The sequence below is a fragment of the Myotis yumanensis genome, unplaced genomic scaffold, assembly GCF_028538775.1.
Source record: "Myotis yumanensis isolate MYYU_CA2020_CCGP unplaced genomic scaffold, mMyoYum1.0.hap1 SCAF_2, whole genome shotgun sequence".
Classification (NCBI taxonomy): Eukaryota; Metazoa; Chordata; class Mammalia; order Chiroptera; family Vespertilionidae; genus Myotis; species Myotis yumanensis.
This window is the reverse complement of record NW_027223753.1, coordinates 57,263,775-57,281,950: the sequence shown is the minus strand read 5'-3', so window position 1 is coordinate 57,281,950 and position 18,176 is coordinate 57,263,775. Positions and strand designations below refer to the sequence as shown.

Here is an 18,176-nt window from a genome sequence, read left to right as displayed (position 1 = left end):
CTTTAATCTCACTTATTCCACAAACATTAACAGAAGTTTTTTATGCTAGAATATGTTGTTCCACATGCTTGGTGAATGGTCTCAGCCTCACTGAGTGAGAAAGACAACCATCAGCAGCGACAATACAACATTAGTGTTATACTGGGGAAGTCCTAAAGGTTATGAGAAGGCATAAAAGGAAGACCTCTCTGGAACACGTGTTATCAGGAAAGGCTTCCCAGAGAAAATGGAACATATGACTAGGAAATAGCACAGGGAAAGGACTGAGGGACATTCTTCACATAGCATTCATGAAAGCCTAGCTTTTTGAAGAACTGGGAAGAAATTTAGCATGTCTGGCAGGTCAAAGAAGAATCAAGAAATGAAACGAGAAATACAGTAGGACAAGATTATAAAGAAATTTGTTTTAAAAGTTTGTGTTTTTTGCTTACAGGAAGTGGAAAAATTTTTAACATTGTCAAATTTACTTTTTTTTAAAGAAAGATCACTGCTGGCTTTTCAGGGAAGAATGGATTAAGGGCAAGAAAACAAGTTAATTAAGAGTTGGCCCAAGGCAAAGGGTAACAATGACCTGGATTATAGTGGTAGAAGTGGGAAATGTGAGAAAAATGATAGATTTTTCTGTTGTGAGTATCTGGTTGGGTAACAAAGCCTCGTCAACACTTGGATATATGTGTCTGAAGCTCACCCAGACACAGGAAGAAAGCCAGACCACCAAAGCCAATGGAAGTGTTTCAAGGAGGAGATGCCGTGTTCACATGTCACCTTTTCTTGAAAAGAAAGTTTGTCAGATAACTAGATTTCACAATCATTAAAATGGTATGAGTTGCCGAAACCGGTTTGGCTCAGTGGATAGATCATCGGCCTGCGGACTGAAAGGTCCCAGGTTCGATTCCAGTCAAGGGCATGTACCTGGGTTGTGGGCACATCCCCAGTAGGAGATGTGCAGGAGGCAGCTGATCGATGTTTCTCTCTCATCGATGTTTCTAACTATCTCTCTCTCTTCCTCTCTGTAAAAAATCAATAAAATATATTTTTTTAAAAAATGGTATGAGAAGTATAACTTTGTGAGAGTTAAGGTTGGTAGCAATACCCAGCAATGATGGGTGAGCATTTTGGAGTTAAATACTTGTGATTAAATAGCTTTGGTCATTTAATATATACTGGATGTGATGGAAATTGAAAAGAGAGAAGGAGAGGAAGGGAGGAAGGAGGAAATGTGGGAAGGGAAAGGAGAGTGGAGAGGAGGGAAGGAAAGGTGGAGATAAAAAAAATCCCTATTCAGATACTTAGCCCTGGAAAACATGCTCTCCCAGAGAAGGAAGACCATATTCAACCCTCTATGCCAGTCAAAGCAATTCAATTAGAACCTTCTCAACACCACATGGAAACAAACACCTGTAACTGGCAGGTGTTACATCACAGGAGACTTAAAAACTGTTTGCCATCCCTACTATTGGCACAAATTTCAGAAACAACAGGGTATTCCCCAAAGTTTAATAGTTTCTCTTAACTGAAAAGCTGAGTGAATCCTAATGGCATTATCCAGTTATATTCTGTCTTACCATGCTTCTCCGTGCTTCAGCAAATGCCTTCTTTTCCTCCTCTATTCTCCTTCTGGCTTCTTCTTCTGCTTTCCTTTTTTCCTCTTCTCTCCTTTGTCTTTCCAGCTCTTCAAAACTGAGTTTGAGTTTCCCAGGGCGGTACCCTTTAAAGATGTTTTCTGTGTATTGGTTTTCCTCCTCTTCATTTACCTAGGCAAGAAACAACTCTCATTCATCAAAGACAGGAATGAATTATCAATCAAAGGGCACAGAATCAGCCATCTCAACAGGAATATTTCTTTGCCCTAAATATACTTGACCTAAATCCCCTTCTTTTATAATATCTTATATGATAAAATATTCAAATTTGAACAAATTCCAAATAAATATATACTCAAGTTAATAAAACTTCTCAAGCAAGTCAAAATTTTAAATAGATCTGATGAAGCATTTAAAAATTTAAGGGGTCATTTAAGAGTTATTAAACATTAACTTTCCCAGAACAAACATATAGCACGAGTGTGTGTGTGTGTGTGTGTGTGTGTACTTAAACTGAGGTTAAAATATACCTACACAGAGTCTCTTTGGAAGTAAAATAAATTTCTCATTAAAAAATATTTATGTAAAAGTCAAATTTTATTTTATAATTAAGATTCTAATTTAACATTAAATTGAAATTTGTTATCTGATTAATTGATGGTATTTCTATTTCAGTTCACTAAGCTGACAACTAATGATATCTAAAATATATAGATATTATGCAACTATGATTACCCAAAATTCATAATATTTTCAAACAAATGTCTAAAAAATTAAAATTTTGGAGATATACTCCTTAGAACATCATTAATAAAAGTTGATCAAGAAATTAAGAAAGCTTTAAAAAATTATAGAGGTTCTATTTTTAAATTCTTATGCAATCTGGAATTGGTGTTTTCTTATTTCAATTTTATTTTTCATTGATAAATCTATTAATATAATAAGAGTTAACATTTTTGAAGCACTTATTATATGACACTATTGTAACTGCTTTTGGTATTAACTCTTTTAACAATTAAGAAGTAGGCACAGTCCTAACCGGTTTGGCTCAGTGGATAGAGCCTCAGCCTGTGGACTCAAAAGTCCCAGGTTCAATTCTGGTCAAGGGCATGTACCTTGGTTGCGGGCACATCCCCAGTAGGGAGTGTGCAGGAGGCAGCTGATCGATGTTTCTCTCTCATCGATGTTTCTAACTCTCTATCCCTCTCCCTTCCTCTCTGTAAAAAATCAATAAAATATATTTTTTTTAAAAAGTAGGCACAATTATTTTCACAATTTTATAAATGAGGAAACTAAGACAGATTAAATAATGCCCATGTTATACACTTTAATGGAAGACATCTGAACCCAGGCAGTCTGGCTCCAAAACTCATGTTCTTAATGATTACACTATGTGTGTGTGTGTGTGTGTGTGTGTGTGTGTGTGTGTGTGTGTGTATACACATACTAGAGGCCTGGTGCACTTGGGGCATCCCTCAGCCCGGCCTGCCCCCTCTCACAGCCCGGGAGCCCTCAGCGGATGTCCTACTGATGGCTTAGAGGGGAGGGGGCCTAAGCCGCAGTCTGGCCTCCCTCTGCAGGAGGCAGCTGGGCTGATCATGGGAAGGCACCACCCCCTTCACCCCCACTGCTGCTGCCACTGCCAGCCACCATGGCTGCCGGCCCTCCTTGGCCCATGCAGCCACTGCAGCTTTGTCCGGAAGGACGTCCGGTCTATCCGGTCTAATTACCATATTACCCTTTTATTAGTATAGATTATTAATATAGATAAGCTTGTTTTACCATTTGCTGCCTTGCTTCTTCAAAAGCACGCTTCTCTTCTTCTAAACGTTGTCTTGCTTCTTCTTCAGCTTGCTTCCTTCGATTTTCTTGCCTTTGTCTTTCTAATTCTTCAAAAGTTAGTTTCAGTTTTCCAGGAGAAGTTGATTCTTTTTTTGCCTCATCATCCAGTTCATCATCCTAAGAAAATATAAAAACCCATCTTTTAATCATAAAGTAAATTCTGATAACCATCTCTACTGCTTTAACTTGCTCCTTAAGGAAAAAAAAAAAGAATTACCATGACCAGTGAAAGACACTTTGCTTCCTTGAGAGACCGTCGTTGTTCTTCATATCTTATTCTTTTATCTTCTTCAGACTTGACCCTTTCTTTTTCTTCTCTTTCTTTTTCTAGATCCTCAAAATTCTTTATTTTTCCAGATGTTTTGTGTGATTTCACAGGTACCACTGTTATAAGTAGTGAATCATCTCCTTCCTAATTTATAAAATAGATAATTAGCATATTCCTAATCAAAATTTAGGTTTCATGGGACTTTACCTCCATCATTGGTGAATTTCATTACATTGCCATCAATGTTATGAAGAACAAAAATTTATATTTTTTACAGATTTTTATTAAATAGCTCTATCTCCAAAGTCATTGGACATTATGAGTTAATGTAATGCAAATCCATTGCTGATAAGGTTCAAGGATCATCTTCTTCCCTAGAAGATGGTGTTAATACAGCTGTTCAGATAAGACTACATGACATTAGCTGAATTTACGAGTAGCTATTCATGCACTAATCCCACAAAAGGTAGTGTGCAAGTGAGTACACTGTAAATCAATTTGATGGTGGAAGGATTCAGTTTAAACACACAAAGTTTCTCCATTTTTCTCTCTATGCAAGTTTTTATTTTATATCTCTTTAAAATGTTTTTTATTGATTTCAGGGAGAGAGAGAGAGAGAGACAAATATCAATGACAGAGAATCATTGATCAGGTGCCTCCTGCACACCCCTACTGGGGATCAAGCCCACAACCAGGCATACCCCAACCTGGAATCGAACTGTGACCTTCTGGTTCACAGATCGACACTCAACCACTGAGCCAGACTGGCTGGGCTCTCCATGCAAGTTTTTAAATACTTAGTAAAGCAAATATTTAGTAGGTAAAAACAAACAGGATTTCCAAGTGACTTATAAAACATTTTTATACTAGAAACAAAACTCTTCAGCATTTGAGCTTCTTGAAACTCTTAAATTTGTTTTTGTTTTTAATGTATTTTAGTTCCATTACATAATCTATTGTTGCTTCCAATTTATGTGGCTGTAGTTTTAGGCACACCATCAAATTGATTTTTAACTTTCTGTTAGATAGAAAAGGGTAACTAAATTTTCTGTGGCTGTTAAATTTTTCTTCATGGTAATAGATAATACTGCACTCTCTACTAATATGTGATAACCAAATAAACTATCAGGAACTCTGAGGAAAGAAGACAAATGATGAAAAGAAAACTGCCTTTTTAAACTGTAAGCTTTCAACAATCTCAACTATTAGTGATAGTTAAAAAAATATGTAGTCTTGCCAGAGTTATCTCAAACTGAGACTGTCTCTAACCATGAAAACAAAACATACTTTTCTTTAAAAACACTAAGGTATAATGTCAAAAGTGCAAAAAATATGATCTTGCTTTGCAAAATATTTTTGTCCTGTTTATTGTTGTTGCTGTATTCATAATAAAAAGAATAAGAACTTAATTTTTAATTAAAAGATTATTTGTGAATCAGATAGTTTTAGGTGAATGTTTCATTAAAGTAAATGTCCATTTACCTCTGATGCTGATTCAGTTCCCGTATTGTTTATGTCCTCAATCTATTGAATGAGAATTTCATATCATTACATTACATCAGATTTCTATTTTTTTTGCTTTTAAACATACAATGGAAAACTAATTTAATTATGACTTACGGTAAATTTTTAATTTATAATTTTTGAAATATTTTTGTTTCACATTAGCTAATTATATCCCTTTAATTGAAGATTAAACCTTATATTGGTTTTTGCATTTTGATATAAATATCAATATCTAGGGACAATATATTAAGAAAAAATTAAAATAAAGCCTACCTTTGTAATATTCGAATTTGGATAATTGACCAAACTCATGACCTTGCAGTGAGCTTACATAAGCATCAGTTATTAATAAAATTATCCATTTAAACTGAGATACAGAAACATTTCTCCATTCTCTGTCTCTGCCCCAGTAAAAGAAAATCTATCATTAGCAATCAAATAACCATAACTGTATTTACAATAAAAACATATGGCAAAAAATATAACTGACGCAATAAAGTGTGATGAAAGGTATAGGCTTTCACATGGCTAGTTTAGAAAGGGAAAAAATTTCTGGAAGTCATAATTGTTTATATTTTGACCAAATCTAGGTAGGGAAGTCCCTCATTCAAAAGGAGGGAGCTCAATTTGGCCATTACTTGTAAGAAATATCACTGTTAGCTTGAAGGGCAGGCTAATGTACAAAAACTGAGAAATGAAGAGAAGAAAGGTAATTTAAAGAATGCAGTGTTTGAGATCTCAGGAAAAAGAAATATAAGCAATGGAAAAAGTTAGAAAGTAAAAATTCAGATTGTTTATTATCTTAATTTGATTTTTAACTCTGGTGAAAGAGCCTGGAAGTAGCGTGTACCTCACGCAGCCTAAGGGAATTCTGTTGTACTTTGGTTCATACTAGGAACTGGGCTGACTAAGGCCCTGTTCTGACACCATCCCACTTTTCTATGTTCTCTGTCAAGTAAGAAGTAATACATTTTATTAAGATACCAAATTTCTTGAAAAATAAATTATTCTGAACAAATCGTTAAAATATATCTATTTTTATATTTTAATAGTTGATCAATAGTTGTGTTCAGAGTAATTTGCTTTGTTACAGAATTATTTATCACACTGATTTGCCATGTAAATGGTGAACGTTTTATTGAATGATGTATTATACTAAGAAACAATTTACTGGATCTATAATGAAATAACTACAAAATTATTTCCTTTCGAAAAGATGTTAACAATTCCTCTACAAATCACAATCTCTCAATAAAAAGTTCTAAGAGATATGATGAGAAGCCAGGCATTGAGAGTATTGGGAAGAATTTCACTCAGCCTCCCTCCTGACTCAGGAATCCCTTCTATAGCTTTTTTAAAAAAAAATTGATTGATTTTAGAGAGAAAGGAAGGGGGAAGAGAGAGAGAAGGGGAGAGAGTCACCGATTTGTCATTCCACTCATTTATGCATTCATTGGTTGATTCTTGTATGTGCCCTGACCAGGGATCGAAGCCGCAACCTTGGCTTATTGGGATGACACTCTAACTGAGCTACCCAGCCAAGGCTATAGCATTCTTGAATATGGACTCGTACAAGTGGATTTTTCAAACAAACATTAAGACTCTTCTTGCCCTAGGCTATTTGGCTCAGTGGAGAGAGTGTCAGCCTGTGGACTGAAGTGTCCCAGGTTCCATTCTGGTCAAGGGCACATGCCTGGGTTGTGTACTTGATCCCCTGTAGGGGGTGTGCAGGAGGCAGAGATTATTTTCTCTCATTATTGATGTTTCTATCTCTCTCTCCCTTTCCCTTCCTCTCTAAAATCAATAAAAAAAAATATTTTTTAAAAAGAAAAAAAGATTCTTCTTGACTACCTATGTCATACTTTACTACTTATATTCAAAGAAAGATTAATTGTATTAGATATGAGCAGAAAATGTACTTAATTGGGATTTTAAATTATTTGCAAGATAAAAATTGCTATTAGTAGTTCATTTTGTTCTATCTAAATGTTCTCAAATAATTAAACAGGCCAAAAATTTCATTAACCAAGACTGTATGGCACCCTGCCACATAGTATCAGGGGTTACTGAGGTGGTTCTCTTTCATGATTATATTTTATTCCCATCTCTCTTTGAGTATCCTATGTATTCATCATGTTCAAACTCACGTCTTCAACATACACATAGTTTTTCTTTGAGAAACCACTACCTATATATTCAGTGCCTGGGGTTAAGATGGGTCTAGTGAGTAATCAGTGCTTTTTTGAAAACGGACAAGACTTAAAAGAAGTACACTAAACAATGTGCATACTCATTGTTTGCTACCAAACACCCTGTATTTTAATTATATATTTTATTATAATGCTATTACCTTATTTTATACTTTATACAAATGAAATTACATATATATTATCTTTATAATCTACATATGTAAAAGGCTAATATGCAAGTGTCCCCTTGGGAATTCCACCGGGAGACTGGGAGTTTGATTGCTCACTATGACATGCACTGATCACCAGGGGGCGGCACAGAACATGATGGGTGACCAGCAGCAGCGGCGGGGCGCTGAGGGAGCAAGGGAAGGGGGGCGGGGGACCGCATGGTGGCGGCATGTGGGTGGCGAGGGAAGGAGGAGGCGGGGAGACGGGAAAGGCGGGAACCTGTTTGGCCCTGATCACCAGCCAGGCCTAGGGACCCTACCCGTGCACAAATTTCATGCACTGGGCCTCTAATATTATAATTGTATTCCCTTGTGAAATTTCATTGCAAAGGTATACTAGTCTTTTTTTTTTTTTTTTTAATATATTTTATTGATTTTTTACAGAGAAGAAGGGAGAGGGATAGAGAGCCAGAAACATCGATGAGAGAGATCGATCAGCTGCCTCCTGCACGCCCCCCAGTGGGGATGTGCCCGCAACCAAGGTACATGCCCTTGACCGGAATCGAACCTGGGACCCCTGAGTCCGCAGGCCGACGCTCTATCCACTGAGCCAAACCGGTTCGGCAAGGTATACTAGTCTTTTATGGAGGTGACAGGGGCAAAGTATATACCATCCTTTCCTCAGATAAAGAGGTACACAGTCATAAAATAGAGGAATTTTCAATTGTTGCCTATAATTCCTCTGGCATATGTCATTAACTGCCACCATGCAAGTGGTTATTGGTGCCATAGAAGTGGTTATTTGCAAAGTCTAGGTAAATAAACGTCTTTGACATGCAAATATGGCGTATGCTTTGCTTTCTTTGTCATTTTTCTTTTTAGAAAGTAGCAGAAGCTGAAAAGAGCATAGCAAATAGATTTAAGGCACTTAAAGAGTAGGCAAAAAAAAAGCCAAGTACAATCTCACAATTACAATGTGTTGTTTTTTTTAAGAGATAATATACTATGAAGACTCTATTACAACATTTGTTAAAATACTGATGAGAGGAGAAACTAAAATGGTTCTATAATATTTTATCTATATGTATTATTATTTAGGTAAAACATTAGGTATGTATAGCCACTTACTCTGTACCAGGCACAGTTCTAAGTGCTTTACATTTATTAACTCAGGTAACCTTATTTACAACTCTAGGAAAATAAATATCATTATTATCTCATAAAGCTCAAAACATTGATCATCTCTTTTGATCTTGCAGTGTAGATCTGGTTTAGCACATCTATCTATACTAATAAAAGGGTAATATGCTAATTAGACCGGATAGACTGGACGTCTTCCGGACGTCCTTCTAGACCAGCGGTTCTCAACCTGTGGGTCGCTACCCCTTTGGCGGTCGAACGACCCTTTCACAGGGGTTGCCTAAGACCATCCTGCATATCAGATATTTACATTATGATTCATAATAGTAGCAACATTACAGTTATGAAGTAGCAATGAAAATAATTTTATGGTTGGGTCACAACACAAGGAACTGTATTTAAAGGGCCAGAAGGTTGAGAACCACTGTTCTAGACAAAGCCATGGTGACAGAGGCCGAGGCAGAGGCGGTTAGGGGCGATCAGGCCGGCAGGGAGATGTTTAGGGGCAATCAGGCTGGCAGGGGAGAGCGACTAGGGGTGATCAGGCTGGCAGGCAGAGGGGTTAGGGATGATCAGGCAGGCAGGCAGAGTGGTTAGGGGCGATCAGGCAGGTGAGCAGTTAGGAGCCAGCAGTCCCGGATTGCGAGAGGGATATCCAACTGCCGGTTTAGGCCCAATCCCACAGGGATCCCTGCGGGATTGGGCCTGAACCCGCAGTCCGACATCCCCCGAGGGGTCCCGGATTGGAGAAGGTGCAGGCTGGGCTGAGGGACCCACTCCCCCCATGCACGAATTTCGTGCACTGGGCCTCTAGTAAACAGTATAACTGTCTCTGTCATCTATTCAACTATATGACTACAGATTATTTATAATGTAAAACAAATATCAATATATTAAAGAAATTTTTGTGATCAATCAGTTCTTTATTTAAAATATAATTATTACTATTAGAACTGTAAGTTTCTGTCATAATAATATTTGAGAGATTAGTTTTTTCTGGACTTCATATATTCTTGAGTATTTCAAAAATACCAGCCTCTTACTTCTCATGCTCTTAGCTAAAATATACGGGAATTCGAAGTTCATTAACAGATTATATAAAATCACAGTAATAATACTTTAATTCTCATTTCTCCTCTATGGGCATCAGTTATATAAAGGAAACTAGAGGCCCGGTGCATGAAATTCATGCATGGAGAGGGTAGGTCCCTCAGCCCAGCCTGCACCCTCTCACAATCCGGGACCGCTGGCTCCTAACCACTCACCTGCCTGCCTGCCTGATTGCCCCTATCCACTCTGCCTGCCTGCCTGATCGCCCCTAACTGCTCACCTGATTGCCTGATTGCCCCTAATTGCCTCTGCCTTGGCCCCCACTACGGCAGCTTTGTCTGGAAGGACGTCCAGAATGACATCGGGAGGTTGTTCAGCTGTCCAGTCTAATTAGCATATTACGCTATTATTATTATTATTGTTATTTTATTATTATTATAGATGGCTGACATACATTTGCTCCCTGCTCCTATTACCATCCCCAACTTAAAAAAATTAAACTAGATAATAATACCATTTTTTAATTAGATTTCCAGAACATATTTTATTTATTTATTTATTTATTTATTTATTTATTGTTAATCTTCACCCAAGGATATTTTACCATTGATTTTTTAGGGAAAGAGGGAAAGACAAATAGAAAAACATCAATGTGAGAGAAACACATTGATTGGTTGCCTCCTGCACAAGCCCTGACCAAGGGCCTGGGCCTGGGAGGAGCCTGCAACCACGGTATATGCCCTTCGCTGCAATCGAACCCAGGACCCTTTGGTCTGCAGGCCAATGCTCTATCCACTGAGCCAAACCGACTAAGACTAATAATACCATTATTAAATAAAATGTGATTTAATTGGTTTCAAATTCTTGAGTAGAAAGATATGCTCATTATGCCTTAGTGTTTGATAATAACCAAGTATTTACTGATTGCTATTAAAAGACCAGCATTTTATTAAGTGTTTGTGGATCGCTTATATGTGAAATTGTCTTATATCTATACTAGAAGCCCAATATCTATACCAGTATATCTATACTGGGGTCCCTCGGCATAGCCCGCGTGGATTGGGCCAAAACCAGCAGTCCAACACTGCCTGCCGCTCCTGCTCATCCTGGAACCGCTGCGTCTGCCACCACCGCCACTAGGTAGGTTCACTGCAGCTCTACTGAGGTCTCCGGGCTGCAGTGGCCGCCAGCCGTGAGCCCTGTGTCTGGCTCCCATCTGTCAGCTGAGCAGCGCTCCTGCTGTGGGAGTGCACTGACCACCAGAGGGCAGCTCCTGCATTGAGCGCATCAATAGCTACTGGTCGTTCGGTCACTTAGGCTTTTACATATATAGATAAAATCCTCTAACATGTCAAGAAAAATAACCAATGTGGACAGTGTAAGGAATGTGGATGGAAGGGTAAGATGGTATATAACAAAAAAAAAATTCAACCTTAAAATAGGCACATTCTGCCCTTAGCCTTCTAGGCATTTGATATTAAATATTTGTGGTTAGGATCTTGTTTTCAAGGTAGCTACTATGTAATAGGTTCATGTTACATTAAAATATTTTAATTAGGCAGCATAATGATTAGTTTTACTCTTAAAATTAGTTTCTAAAGCAAATACTAACTTAATATTTAGTTTATACCTGCTCAGCCCTTTTTGCTAATTCGCGTTGTATCTTCCTCTTTTCTAACATATCCTGCTCAATTCTGCGTTTTCGTTCCTCCTCTGTTCTCTTCCTTTGTTCCTCTTGTCTTTGTTTCTCCATTTCAGCAAATCTACCTTTAACAGTTCCTGAGAATAGATGAAACATGCTTGATACTTTGCTGTTTTCCTTCTTTACAATTTCATTTACAATTTACCCTTCAAGTGTCTTACCTGTTAGCTTGGGAACATAAGCTTTATCTACTTTAGAAGACACCTCTCCCTCTTCATCAGAAGCAAGCATTTCTTTAATCTAGATGGTTAAATTAATATGAACATGTCACAAATTTTGACTAAACCACATTATATGCAGAGTTGGAAATTAGTTTTTAAATACAGAAAATTATCTTAATTATGGTTAATATGAAACATAGTAAATGTGAATAATGAAATGTAAATTAATAAGATGAATATTTGCACAATAGTAAAATAAAATAAAATAACCTCCTGTTTTCTCCTGTTCCATTCTCTCTCTCTAATATATTGTTCTTTTCTTCTTTGCTTTTCGTCTCTAGATCTCCTTTGATTTCTTTCTTCCCTGGCTCTTTGCATGGCTTCAAACTTATCCTTTACATCACCTTTGCCAAGTTTTGGCACATAGGTTTTTGGGACAGGTTTAGATGAAGAAAGCAGAATCTTCGTTAGAAGAAAATAAAGAAAAGAAAGTTGAAAAAAATAAAGATAGGAATAAGTTAGGTAAAGATAGATCAGAATAAGCAATACAAGAAATACTTGCTGAAACAGAAAATAGAAATGAGTTTGAAACCTTTATTTTAACCACAAGAATCTGATTATATACTGTCTGAAGTCTAAATCTAAAAAAGGAAATTATAGAAAATATGAGAGTAAAATTTTATTAATATATAGTACAGAAGTTCCATCTTGTAAGTGCATTCCACTGAAGCTGAGGGCTAGTAAAATATATAAATTGAATACTGGATTCTAATTTAAAATAACCTGTATTTTATCAACCTACTCCCATTGCTTGCTTAAAAGATACCCAGACTAATTTTTTAAAAAATATTTTTATTGATTTCAGAGAGGAAGGGAGAGGGAGAGAGAGATAGAAATATCAACACAACAATGATGAGAGAGAGCTACCAATCAGCTGCCTCCTGTACACTCCCCACTAGGGATCTAGCCCCCAACCCAGGCTTGTGCCCTGACAGAGAATTGAACCATGACCTTCTGGTTCACAGTTTGACTCTCAACTACTGAGCCACACTGGCTGGGCACCCAGACTTATTTCAATAAATTAGATGAAGTTGAAAATAAAGCAAAAGTTTAGGCTTTAAAGTTTAATTCACACATTCATGTTCTTGCTTGTTTCCATATCTAATATGAGTTAAACTTAAGTCCAGTCCTTTATTTCTCATTTGCAGCTGAGATGTGCCAGGGTCTTTGTGCACAGGCAGAGACGACTTATATTGTTACTGCCCATCCAGAACTTCTATAAAACAACATTAAAAATGTGTAAGAATGTCCGGCCGGTGTTGCTCAGTGGTTGAGCATTGACCTACGAACCAGGAGGTCATAGTTTAATTCCTAGTCAGGCCATATGCCCTGGTTGCGAGCTCGGTCCCCAGTGTGGGGTGTGCAGAATGCAGCCGATCAATGATTTCTTTTCTATCATTGATGTTTCATCTCTCTCTCTCTCCCGCTCCTTCCTCTCTGAAATCAATAAAAATATATGTTTTTAATGTGTAAGAAAGCTGTCTCATTCCAAATAGGATGAGCTCTATAGGAAAATTTCCAAATGGCAAAAGAGCTTCCCAAAACTTTTCCTCCACTATAAAACCTAGAAAGCAAATTATTTTCATCATTTTTTAAAATTAAGCTGATCTCTAAAAGAAGTTTCAGTAAATAAAGCTTCAGTTCTTACTTAGAACGTCAAACCCTTTCTCCTAAGCACTAATGACAAATTGCTAATTAATCTGGCATACCCAGCCCCTATTTTATCTACTTATGGTGTCATTGGCCATTTAAAGTTTTATTACGTTTATAATTTGGGGGCATCACCAAATTTGGGGTTGGATTCTTCTTACTACAACTCTCCATAACTGCAGCCAAGAACCAGAAAATGGCTGAGAAGTTTTATTGCAGCTTCTGGAGGAAGTGCTAGTAGGGACCCTCACCTGAGAGTGAATTATTGCTAACTCCTGAGAGTGCAAGTCAAATCCGTTTTTTTAATACTGAAAATATAACTTCTAAGACTTAACAAGATATTAAAATTCTACTCGAGATACTTCCCATCACATCCACTTTACTATCATTCACAAATTTAATAATCATGATTCTCAGATTGGAACCAAAGCAAAACTACGGGACCCAAGACCAGCCTGTAAATTTCTTATGATTTATGTCTTGACACTATGTTGTTATGAATTTGTCAACATGACCTTTCCACTGAACAACTGCCCTTTTAGCAGTTCTACAGTCAACCTTAGGTTTCCCCCTACTTCTTTTTTAACTCTGGAGACTTACCTCAGCCTTTTGGGAAATATCATTCATGTTTGCTCTATGTCGTCTTGGGGTGATTATGAAGCTTTGTGTATTTTTGCACCTGAAAAATATTAGTATTGAATAAGAATTTTAATGACTTAATTTTTAAAAATATGCTATGCATTTTTGTAAATATTAATAGTATGTTAATTGCTCCTTAAGAAATACTGACATTATCCAGGTAAGTCCTAAATTGTGATAACTCTTAGCTTCTTTCCCCAAGATTTAGGGTAGAGAAGGTACAAGATGCATGGTATTAAAAGATCTTTGTAAGTGTATGGCCCAAAATAGCTTGTGACTATAGCTAGTGCACTTGCAAAGAATTTGTGTCCTGCAGTTATTAGGTGTATTATTCTATAAATATCAACCAGGTCAAGGTGGTTGATAGTGTTATTGAAATTTCTGTCTTCACTTTTTTTTTGGCCTAGTTTTACCAGTCTTCAACTATGTGGAATCGTCTATTTCTTCTTTTAATTCTGTCATTTGTGTCTCATATAATTTCAAACTCTCTTAAGTGCATATACATTATGATTTTAATATCTTCTGTTAGAATTGACCCTGGGTCAATTAAAATCATAATGGGGTCTAAACTTTCTTAAGTTTAGTTTGCATAGTATATCATTTTCTAGCCATTTATTTTCAACCTACCTCTGTCTTTACATGTGAAGTACATCTTTTGGATACAGCACATAATTGGACTTTGCTTTTTTTAAAAAAATCAATTCTGATATTATCTTTTAATTGCGGTGTTTAGTCTATTAATATTTAATGTAATTATTTATATGAATGGACTTAAGTCTACCATTTACTATTTATTTCTTATTTGTCCCCTCTTTTTTGTTCTTTTATTATTTTTTTCTTGCCTACTTCTGGATTAATTGAATACTTTTCAGAGTTTTACTGTAATTTATTTATTGTAATTTGTAAAATTAAAAAATAGCTTTACTAAGTTACAGTTGACAGACAATAAAGTACACTTTTTAAAAGTGCAATTTGATAAGTTCTGACATATGTATGTATTCATGACACCATCACCACAATCAAGAAAATGAATATATACATTATTCCCAAACGTTTTCTCAGACCCCTACTTCCTTCCTCTTCCTGCCTCTCCCACCCCCACACCCCCAACCCCAGGCAGATATGCTTTCTGTCACTATAGATTAGTTCAAATTTTCTATAAATGGAATCATATAGTATGTACTTGATTGTCTGGCTTTTTTTCACCCAGCATAATTATTTTGAGGTTCATCCACGTTGTTGCATTTGCCAATAGTTCATTCCTTTTTATTACTGATTATTATATGCCACAATTTGTTAACCATTCATCTGTTGATAGACATTAGCGTTGTTTCCAGTTACTATTACAAATAAAGCTGCTATGAACATTCATGTACAAGTCTTGAGGCAGCCAATAGATGTTTCTCTCTCATCGATGTTTCTATCCCTCTATCTCTCTCCCTTCCTCTCTCTCTAAAATCAATAAAAACATATGTTTTTTTTAAAAAAAGAGAAATGTTTTGTAGTATTCAGTGTGTGGGTCTTCCATATCTTTTGTGAGATTGATCCCTAAAAAATTTTCACATTTGTTGTTGCTTTTGTAAATGGTGTGTTTTTAGGTTTCAATTGATAATTGTCTGTTGCTAGTATATAAATACATAATTTATTTTTGTACTATGATCTTATATCCTGCTACCCTGCTAAAGTAAAATTATCAATTCCATTGGGTTTTTGTTTGTTTTAGATTTCATTAGATTTTCTACATAGATGATTGCATCATCTGTGAACACTTTTTCCTTTCCAATCTGGATGTCTTTTATTTCTTTTTGTGGCCTGATTGTACTGGCTAGAATTTCCAGGACAGTGTTAAGTAGAAGTAATGAGAGCAGGCTTCTTTGCCTTGTTCCTGATCTCAGGAGAAAAAATTTTCTCTCACCAATAAGTATGATTTTAGCTATAGATTTTTTCTTAGATGAACTATATCAGATTAAGTTCCTTTCTATTCCTATTATGCTGCAGTAATTTCAGGAATGGGTGTTGAATTATCTAATGCATTTTCTGTGTCTATTAAGATAATCATGTGGTTTTAATTTTTATTATGGTGAATCAATTTATTTATTTTCAAATGTTAAATCAACTTTCCATTCCTAGGATAAATTTCATTGGTCATGATGTATTACCCTATACATCCTGATAAATTCAGTTTGATAAAATTTTGTTAAGAAGTTTTCCATCCACGTTTGCAAAGGATATTGGTCTGTAGGTTTTTTTTTTAATATTTTTTTATTGATTTTAGAGAAGAAAGGAGAGATAGAAACATCCATGAGAGAAGCATCAACATTGATTGGCTGCTTCCTGCAAGTCCCCTGCTGGGGATCAGCTTGCAACTTGGAAATCAAACCAATCACCTCTTGGTGCATGGGTCAGCGCTCAATCACTGAGCCACACAGGCCAGGTGGTTTGTAGTTTTATATTCTTGTAATACCTGTGTGATTGATTTTTCAATTTTTTTGTATTGATTTTAGAGAGGAAGAGTGTGGGAGAGAGAGATAGAAACATCAATGATGAGAGAGAATTATAGATTGGTTGCCTCCTACATGGTCTCTACTGGGAATTGAGCTCAAAACCCAAGAATCGAACCATGACCTCCTGGTTCATAGGTTGACCCTCAACTACTGAGCCACACCTGTTTTTGTTAACTGAGTAATACTTCTCTCACAGAATGAGTTGGGAAGTATTTTCTCTTCTTTAATTTTCTGTAATAGTGCATGTAGAGTTGGTATTATTTTTTTCCTTAAATGTTTGCAAGAACTTCCCAATGAAATCATCTGGGGCTAGTTTTCTTTGTGTGAGGAGATAATATGATGGGGTGAGTGGGTCTCGATTCCATGTAACTATTAACAAAGTGATAACTGTTGTAGTTTAATGGGCCGGTGGGTGCTTATACATTACTAACAACAATTACTAATAGCCCTGGCCAGTTTGACTCAGTGGATAGAGCGTTGGCCTGAGGACTGAAGGGTCCCAGGTTAGATTCTGGTAAAGGGCACATGCCCAGGTTGTTGGCTCGATTCCCAGTGGGGACTGTGCAGGAGGCAGCTGATCAATGATTCTCTCTCATCATTGATGTTTCTATCTCTCGCTCCCTCTCCTTTCCTCCCTGAAATCAATAAAAATATATTTAAAAAAACAATTACTAATAAAAGCAGGCCATGCTTGGATGAAAGTATGTCATTAATCAAGGTTTACAAGCAATCTACTTCTACATGCCTGAGATAAAAATAACTATTAGCTCTAGTCCTATTCGCTTATCTGAGCCATTCTATCATATCTAGAGTTACCTATCAGATATTTCTTCTTGTATAACCAACAAAATCTACCCTTAATACTCATAGTTTCTCAAACCTTAAAGTTACTACTGGTTTATTTTTCTATATCTCCTACATTTTAATAGATTGTCAAGATTGTGAATGTTGCTTTCAAATTTGTTCTTACATGTTACTTCACTATTTCCACTGCCCCCATTCTACTATAAGTCTTCACCTCACATTTTGATTACCATAATTTGATCATAAGACCTAAATCCAAGTTCCAACACTGTTGCTTCCTAGTTAGGATTAGAAAAGATAACATGTGTAACGACTCTAGAATAATATCTAACATTAGTAGGTATCAATAAGTTTGATTCATTTCATTACTCCTGGTGTCCCTCACTACAATGTACCCTCTTCAGTAAAAACCTACAATTCCCTGCAAGTGAGCAGGGAACCTTTAAATTCATTTGTATCATTTAAGAGGAATACCAAAGGGTACGAAGAAAATTTGAGCAATCTCATAGAGGACTATGGGGATTGATAATTTTAGCTGAATTAATTGGCCAGATGAACTTCAAGAAGACTTTTTTCCTGGTAAAATGAAAGAAAATTGCGTGGCTTGGTGACAATAAAGAATTACCCTGTCAAAAATAGTCAGGAGAATAAATGAATCAGCTCTCTTCATCAAATTTTTTTTTAAATCTTCAAATTATATCTTGACTTATTTATAGAATCCGAATGAAATAAGATTGATCTTTAAACTTTACTGAGTAAAACCACTTAGAATAGTTCTTTAAATGTCATTTCAGTATTTTGAGCTCCGTTTTGAAAGTCTGTAAAAATTTGAACAGTACTAAACCTTAACTTTTTTGGTTAAAATATAAGCAAGTGATCTTTTGCTGATAGTTGGCTCTGTTCTGCAT

General features: G+C 36.3%; 1 protein-coding gene across 8 annotated transcripts in view; it reads right to left on the bottom strand.

The window, feature by feature from the left end:
* NEXN (nexilin F-actin binding protein) overlaps positions 1 to 18,176 on the bottom strand; it is a 39,186-nt gene that overhangs the window by 10,801 nt on the left and 10,209 nt on the right. For 4 of the 8 annotated variants that reach the window (XM_070405423.1, XM_070405422.1, XM_070405427.1 and 1 more), the window contains exons 2-9: positions 13,922 to 14,000; positions 11,882 to 12,073; positions 11,612 to 11,690; positions 11,379 to 11,527; positions 5,176 to 5,217; positions 3,643 to 3,837; positions 3,366 to 3,542; positions 1,566 to 1,754 (exon numbers count right to left, since the gene is read on the bottom strand). In XM_070405423.1, the coding sequence (XP_070261524.1) occupies positions 1,566 to 1,754; positions 3,366 to 3,542; positions 3,643 to 3,837; positions 5,176 to 5,217; positions 11,379 to 11,527; positions 11,612 to 11,690; positions 11,882 to 12,073; positions 13,922 to 13,948 (1,050 nt within the window). In that variant the 5' untranslated portion in view covers positions 13,949 to 14,000. Of the gene's footprint in view, positions 1 to 1,565; positions 1,755 to 3,365; positions 3,543 to 3,642; positions 3,838 to 5,175; positions 5,218 to 11,378; positions 11,528 to 11,611; positions 11,691 to 11,881; positions 12,074 to 13,921; positions 14,001 to 18,176 lie in introns of those variants that run through there. The other 4 variants (XM_070405425.1, XM_070405426.1, XM_070405424.1 and 1 more) reach the window with 2 other exon arrangements.